At 38.6% G+C, this 7,996-nt stretch overlaps 1 protein-coding gene across 1 annotated transcript in view; it reads left to right on the forward strand.

The window, feature by feature from the left end:
• Nucleotides 1-7,996, forward strand: part of pcsk5b (proprotein convertase subtilisin/kexin type 5b) — a gene marked incomplete in the record, with an annotated part of 79,677 nt that overhangs the window by 49,696 nt on the left and 21,985 nt on the right. The window contains 5 exon segments of the mRNA XM_014017337.1: nucleotides 1,263-1,456; nucleotides 3,438-3,522; nucleotides 5,582-5,685; nucleotides 5,784-5,922; nucleotides 7,745-7,860. Of these exon segments, the coding sequence (XP_013872791.1) occupies nucleotides 1,263-1,456; nucleotides 3,438-3,522; nucleotides 5,582-5,685; nucleotides 5,784-5,922; nucleotides 7,745-7,860 (638 nt within the window).

Raw genomic sequence — 7,996 nt, forward strand, 5'->3', positions numbered from 1 at the left:
TTTTTATGACAGTCTGAATGCGACAAATCTGATTTTTTTTTTTTTTTCAAATCCGACCCAGGCCGTTTCAGTATGTGGTTTTAAATCGGATACATATCTGATGTTTTCAAAGTGACTGCAGTGTGAACGCTCATGTCACATTCCATCTGACTTTTTCATCAGGAGGAGGGGGTGAAGGATCGATAAGACACTAACCTGAAGTCTCGCTGTTTAAATCTGTAGCTCCATGTGTTTACAGCTCCAAACACAAGTCCAGTTGCTTAATGTTTTTACTTTTCATTTTCCACGTAGATAGTATGATAATAACGATGTCCAGCCTGGGTCGCGGAGAGTATCGATCCTAAAGTTAGCTACTCGGTCGATACTTTTTCCAGCYCGTAGTTTCGTTCAAAAAAATAAAAAGCTTCACTGGAGCATCCCGGTCAGAGGCTGGTTCAGATATAAACACTGAACTAAAGAAGCAGGTCAGATATTATTTAATCAGCTCTGATTAAACAGCAACTTCCGATTCGATGTGTAATATGTAGCATCCATGCTAGCTCTGTAAACAAACAAGCCGGCTGATGAGACGTCACGTCGTTTACTGCGCATGCGTGTCACATCAGTGCTGTGTAGCGTTCACACAGGGGTCTGATGCAGGTCACATTTAAAATGTAATGTGAACGTTCACACAAAAAGATMRGATTTTTTCAAAAAATCAGAACTGAGCATTAAGACCTGCAGTGTGAACGTAGCCTTAGTGACTTAAAATCATCTTAGCACAAAAGGTTGTCTAAATGTGTTGCCTAATCCACAGAAATTAGGTAAATAAATTTGGGTACTAAAACAAGAGAATCACCTAGAAGCCTATTAGCAAAATGTGATTCAATGATCTAAATCGGTTTAGTTAACTTTGGCCATACGTTTGCACTGATGGTGAGCTGAAGCAACACAAAGAGCAGGTGTCGCAGAAACAGTACAAATACATGGCAGTGTGTGCTTTCACACATGGATTAAGTGTTTCACTCATGCCATATGTGTTTCTTGGCAGAAAATATTGCAAATAAAGCTTAAAGAGTGTGTGAGGGGGTATTTTGTGCTCTTGAGGTCTTTTTTTTCACTTCAGGAAAGGAGCCTCCATGTGGAATGAAGGGGTAATGAGACAAAGTGAAGTAAACCAGCAGATGTTCACCTGCTCGAATTCAAGCCTCGAAAACGTCCTGCTGTTTATAAAACCGTCTCATGCCTTTGTTTTCTCTCCTCTCAATCGTCTGTTGCCTCAGGATGTGTGTCTCCGAGTGTCCCAGCGGCTTCTTCCGTGACGACAGGAAACGCTGCAAGAAGTGCTCCTCTTTGTGCGAGACCTGCGTCGGGAGCCGCAGCGATCAGTGCATCACATGCAGGAGCGGGTACCACTTCATCGAGGGCTCCAACACATGTGTCGCCAACTGTGCCGATGGCTTCTACCTCGACAGCAGTACGTTTTTAAGCCGCCCAAGCTGCCTCCACAATTCATCCACACTTAACTAACAAGCACACGTGATGCTGTATAATGTTATTAGGATTTTTTTTTTCTTTTGCACCTGTTTCGCTAAAAAAAAATGCTTCGAATTCTAATAAACCTAACATTTCTGGGGACACTATTAAATTGGACACACTGAAAGAAAACTAGATGCTGGCTGCTCAGTTTTGACTCTATTACTTGAAGCTAATTTTAATGTCCGTGTATCAATTCATCAAGGATCCCGGTTTCACCAAAATTACTGAAAGCTGGAATAAATTTTCCACAAATGGAAGGCAGGCTTTGCCTTTAACAAACATCTGTCCACCATCTGCTTTGCAAAAAAAAAAAAAAAGAAATAAAAAATAAGGAAAACTGCTTTTACTCTCCAGCTCTGTGATGCCATTTTGTCCTTGATGTAACGTCTAGTCRCTTGTTTATTTTCATGCACGTCATAAATCCAACAGAACGCAAAAAAAAAAAATCGGTTCTGGCAACAGGTTTTCTTCCACCGAAATAAAATGTAATGACAGCTAAAATTAAGCAGATTGACTTGACTCCCTTTAGGTTATCTTTAAGAAAATTAGACTTTTTGTGTCTTGATAATAAACGAAGTTGTGCTGGGATTCAAGCGATATTTTTAAAGATTAGACTTGGGTTCTAGACGTGTGCCAGTCTGCATGAATGCAGATCAGGAACAAAAGACTCCATATATCTGTTAATTATGTGTATGTTTTTGCAGGCACATTAGTGTAAATCCTGGCAGGACGTCTGGCAACAGATCTGAAATGATCCAAGTTCAGTCATAATATTTCAACAGGCCAAGATTTAGTGGAGAATTTTCCCTTTGAAATGTTGGCACGGCTTAACGGCGTGTTGTTTCGTTTTAAATGAGCAAACTAGTTTATTTTCTTTTTATCACTCCGCCAGCAAAACTAGGAGAATTTCCTGCTTTCTTTCAGCACATTGACAGATCCATCTTTTTTTCTCTCCCTTCGCTCATAAAAAGTTTTTGGAGGCGACAAAATAGAAAACATTTTTTGTGACAACTTGTATCACCTGAGATTTATGTTATTATGATATTATTATATGTTACAAATGATTGTAAAGACAGATTATGAAAACTTTCTGACAGTGTCACATACAGATTTAAAATCATTTAGGGTCAGACTTTAGATTTCTGATACTGCCTGGTTAATTTCTTTATCATGTAGTACTAATCTTATACAATGGGATTAAAATGTAAAAAGATGAGTTTGCAAGTACTATGACATAAAAATAAAATTGTTCTTTAAGTGAATCCCTGATAAATGACAAACTAAAAACATCCAGTTCTTAACCTAAAGAGGTCAAATAAACTTCCAAAGGCAACAAAACAGCTTTTTTCTTTTTGTTGATATCATTCAACATTCTGTCTAAATCTTATCTTCATCTAACTAATAACCTTTAATTATGCTTCATCTCCCCGTTTATACCTTTTTTTTTGATGATGATGATGATAAAGCTGATTAAACTCCAAAGGTTAGGTCATACTTGAGCTGTTTTCTTTTGTAAATTTAGAAACAACAGCTTTCATTTGTAAATACTGTCAAAACTTTGGCTTAAAATGAAAATAAAAACATTGTTTTTTTTGTTGCTGAGTGCAGCAGCGTCCATGTGTTAAGCATTAAATACTCCTCTAATCTAGATTTTACAACTGTTAATCTGGAAAATGAGAAAAAGAAGATTTTGTTGTTGATTTTCTTTAATATAGGCTCATGTTTAATTTAAGAGTTCCTCAGTATCATTTTTGTTTCCACCCATCCGGTTGTTTTGGTTAATCATTCACTTAAATCACACGTCTGTCTCCCGTCTCACTCCTCACTGGTCGTTTTTATCCTTTAGTGCCATTTTGTTTTTCTTTAAACGTATCTTGATTCCAGCCCTGCCTCTGCTTGACGAGCTCTCTGTTTTTCAGATTCCAACATTTGCAGAAGATGTCAAGAAAACTGCAAGAAATGCACAAGCTTCAATATCTGCACAGAATGTAAACAGGGGACGAGGTAAGCTGGAATAAATGTTAAGTAACAAAAAGCTCTGATTTGATTAAAAGAACTGATTAATTTAAGGTCCTCCTCTATCAAAAATATGTTGGATAGGAAAGAAACTTATTTGAATACGTACAGCAGAGCGTTTTCTCTCACCTCATGCAATAATTGCTCATTTTCATGCAAAAACATTTCTCTCCATCTCTCTTCTTTAACTCTCACACTATTTTCCTCCTTTCTTTTGCCTTTATGCTGCGAGACAAATCGCTCGTCTTAAGCGAAAGCCTTTTCATCACACCCATAGCTGTTTAGAAGCGCCTCAAAACAACCGTGGGCATAATTTCCTACAATCTGCTGTGTTTTAGGAAACATTTGTCTTTCCATTCACACCTTCACACACATTTCTACATCTTAACGTTTGACCACTGTGAGAAAAAAAAATAAAAACGTGACTAAGCTGCAAATTCATTTATTTTTCTGACAGCTACACTGTTCAAACCTCAATAAAAGCCTAATTTACCCCCAGAATATGGACGGTCTTGATTTTTATCAAATAATTCGTACAAAAGCATGTCTTAAAACTGAGTGTCAGTGTTGTGGTTTCATGATAAAAATCTTTTGTTACTCTGCAGGGATACTCTGCTGCTAATTTAGAGCAGCACATTACAGTAAGCTGTGGTTTTGGGTCGCAGCATGAAACATTGAAAACAACTGTTTTTSACTAGGGAGCCCAAATGAACAAACCTGTATTTACAATGTGACCAAGGCGTATTCACATCCACACAAACTTGTCACGTGGGGACTTTTAATGAGTGTATTTGCTGTTAGGAGGCGTTCTTGTTATGAACCCAGACGTTTTAGTTATGTTCCTTTTTTTTTTAGTTTTATGGCCACTACACTTGACCTGAAAGAGTATCAGACGTTTTAAAGTGATGGAATTTCCAAAGGGTCACGAAGGCAACCCTCGAAGTGCTTTAAAACGTTTTGCAGCGTTGAACTGAACTGTAAGTGTTCGGTGCAGCCAGAGGTGGAGGTGGAGGCCATAATTTCTCCACAACGCTATTCAGATCTCACTAAGGCGCAGTCTACGCACACACAAACACACACGCACGCTCGGCTCCCCCTCTTCCACTTAGTCCTGCGTTAATGCTCTGTTAGGAGCCAGGGAGGAAGAGAGGACCAGATCATTTCTGGGAAACTACGGCTAACGCGTACCAGCTGTTTTTCAGCTCAGTGCAGTGAACTCACAACCTGTTCTCACTGTGACCTCACAGAAAGTGACTTTTTAACCTACAAACCTGCTTCCTAGCTGACCTTTATCCTGACATCTGGCACAAAAGCCTAAATCCCTTGTTCTGGGTCAAAACCACAGATGCTTTCACAGACTGATCGTTTTTTTTTCCTGCACATTAGACAAAATATGCACCAAAGGCCAGAAAATACTACTTGTTCTGCAGGTGTCCTTTGTTTTACTTTCCCTGTTTTGTCTTTGCTTTTATGTCACACCAGCTTTCACGAATTTAGAGTTTTATCTAAACGTTTTTAGGGCTGCAAAATTTATCATTGCAGTATTAGCCTGTGCAGTAGGCATGTCGCAGAAAACCACGCAACCTGCACAAAATGATTGATGCAGTTAATGCATTTTGTCGGCATCAGTCTAATAAACAAACTGGACTGATAATAAACTGATAGTAAGGGGTGTTTTGTAATATTTAAAGCATCATGAAATGTTTAATAGAGGCGATTGTTTGCAGTTTGTTTTTCATTGCTTATACAGCTGTGTCTAGTTGCACTTTTTTAATTAACACTGTCATGTTGGAATGGAAATTATGTATTAGTTGTTTATTTACTCTGAACCCAGAACAGAAAGACATCGACACTACATGAGTACTTGACACTACTTGAGTATTTGTTCATGTAGCGCGTCATATCGTCATCGCAATATTAAGCACCGTTATCGCAGCTTTTCCTGATATCGTGCAGCTCTAAACGTTTTAGTGAAATTTACCATGAAGGTAAGCATGTGTGTTTGTTTATAATGTACGAAGGTGTGTTTTGTTTATTTCCATCCCAGTCTTCAAGGAAATAAGTGCCAGATGACCTGCCTCCCAGGAACTTATTACAACGGCCACAGGCGGACCTGTGAGCACTGTCATCGAGCCTGTGCCACCTGCGCAGGTGAGGACAGATCTAATAACAAACTACCACAAGCCAGACAACAGTAATAAGCTTTTCCAGAACATATTTTGACATGTCTATAATCCTGTGTTTTGCAGGCACAGGTGCAGAAGCATGTACTAAGTGTGCAGATGGGTATTTACTTGAGGACTGGAGGTGTGTGTTGACGTGCAGCCCTGGTTCTTACCTGTCAGAGCAGACCTCAGACAGTGGACAGGTGCAGAGGTCCTGTAAGAAGTGAGTCGACCAGCCGTCTCCGTTCTTTTGTCCTATTTGACAGATATAAAAAGTAAATCTTCTTTTGTCTATGAAATTTAAGTTTATGTTTTTACCTTAATTAAAGTCCTTGTTTGTCTATATCCTATAAAAAATCCCTGCTCTGATTAACTTAAAAGGATTTGTAGATACTTTATAACAAGTATCCCAAAAACATGGATGTTTCACCCTCCATTCAGAAATATAAAACGTGTTTTGGACTTTCTCCAGACTTCRAATGAAAACTGACTATAGTTGTTTTTACTGCAAACTGGAAAAATGTCTGAAAAGTTCCATCTTCATCTGCATAATCTAAATCCTTATGTCTAAAGAACACTGCATACACCATTTAAAAAGGATTTAAAACCCTGCTATACATCTTTATTCATAAACACTACATAATTAAGACAAATATGCTATTTGCATGAGCAAAACATTGTTATAATAAGAAGAATAATACATTAAAGTTGAGTTTAACCTGAGACGGAGAGCAAACTTTAAATGAAACACTTCAAAATAAAATAATCTAACAAGAAACAGCTGCTCTGATAGATAATGTGAAAATTTGCTGAAGACAGATTTACTTGATTATTGGATGAAAAGTATGTCTTCTCCCATAATCTGCCTGCAGAGTCTGTGTTCTCTCATTATTCCTTATGATGCATTCATCGTTTCACTCTCCCAGCTTGAATTATTTATTGCTAACTTGACCCCTTCATTTCTCTCCGTTCCTTTCTCAGTCAGCTCCTCCTTCAATAATAAACTCATCTCAGATCACTTCTTATGAAGGATTTTGCCTATTTTCACACCGAGGGTGGGATTTTTGCTTCAGCTGCGTTCAGATTCCTCTGTTTATCTTTGCCTCTTAGTTATTAACAAACATCACAGTTAACTGTTGTTGAAAAAGAGGAGAATTTATGAACGACACTAGATATTTTTCACCTCTGTTTGGTGGTTTAAAGGGAGAGTTCGGAGCTTTTGGAATAGTTTTGCAAAAAAAGGGTTATGAGCGCTCGATATCTTGTAGATGGCTCTTCGAATTAATTCATTTTGGAGAATTATTGATTAATTCTGAGCAAGGCCAAGACCGAACAGATTGCTTTTGTCAAAGTTTAAAACCGGTTCATATGAATACTGTCTTTTTTTTTAAAACCTTTACTCTGCTGTCAAACTCTCATCACACGGTTATTTGCATATAATTTTATGGTTGTTTACATGTGCAAATGAARGCAGCGGCTTCTTGTTGCACTTCTGGTGGAGCCTGGGGTACATCTGGCAGGAAGATCATAATGTTTCTGCCAGAAAAACCATGTAATGCAAAACTGATCGCAGTATGAAGATTGGAAATATAGCATTTGCATCATGCTATGGCTTTTTAAAACTGGTGTAGGTTTTAAGATGGCAGCAGTCCACTTCTGTCCACYGCTCAGGCTGGCTGTTGGAATTACACTTTGTTTCTGTAAAGTTTCTTCAAAGAGCTAAATACAGGACAGGTGATACGGACCGATGCCTTACTAACAGTTAATAAAAACAAGGAAACATGCTGGAAATATGTGTTTTTAACCTCAAATAATTTGCTTAGTGTTTTGTCCTGCTGTGCTTTATGCTTGCGTCTCACTGGGCTGCGACTGTCGAAGACTCAAAATTSTGAGAAAACAGGTGAATTTTCACAAATGTCGCTTGCCAACTAATCGCCTTCAGTGGCAGCCCAGTGATTATATCTAGTCAGCTCAGTGGCTCATTTGTCGTCACGGTTTACTGCACTCCGGACCCTGATGTAATTCCTTTGTACAACCTTCTCCAGGTGTGACAATAGCTGCTTTGAGTGTTTGGGTCCAGGGGAGCAGAACTGCAGCAGCTGTAACAGTGGTTACAACCTGGAGGCAGGAGCCTGTGTGGTCAGCACCATCTGCAAAGATGGTGAGTTGTCAGCTTTCACATTTCTCCCACGGTCCTTACGTCTGTCTGTTTTGTACATACAGCGGGTAAAATAAGTATTGAACACGTCAACATTTTTCTCTGTAAATATATTACTAGAGGTGCTAATGACATGACA

This window comes from Austrofundulus limnaeus, unplaced genomic scaffold, assembly GCF_001266775.1.
Source record: "Austrofundulus limnaeus strain Quisiro unplaced genomic scaffold, Austrofundulus_limnaeus-1.0 Scaffold166, whole genome shotgun sequence".
Classification (NCBI taxonomy): Eukaryota; Metazoa; Chordata; class Actinopteri; order Cyprinodontiformes; family Rivulidae; genus Austrofundulus; species Austrofundulus limnaeus.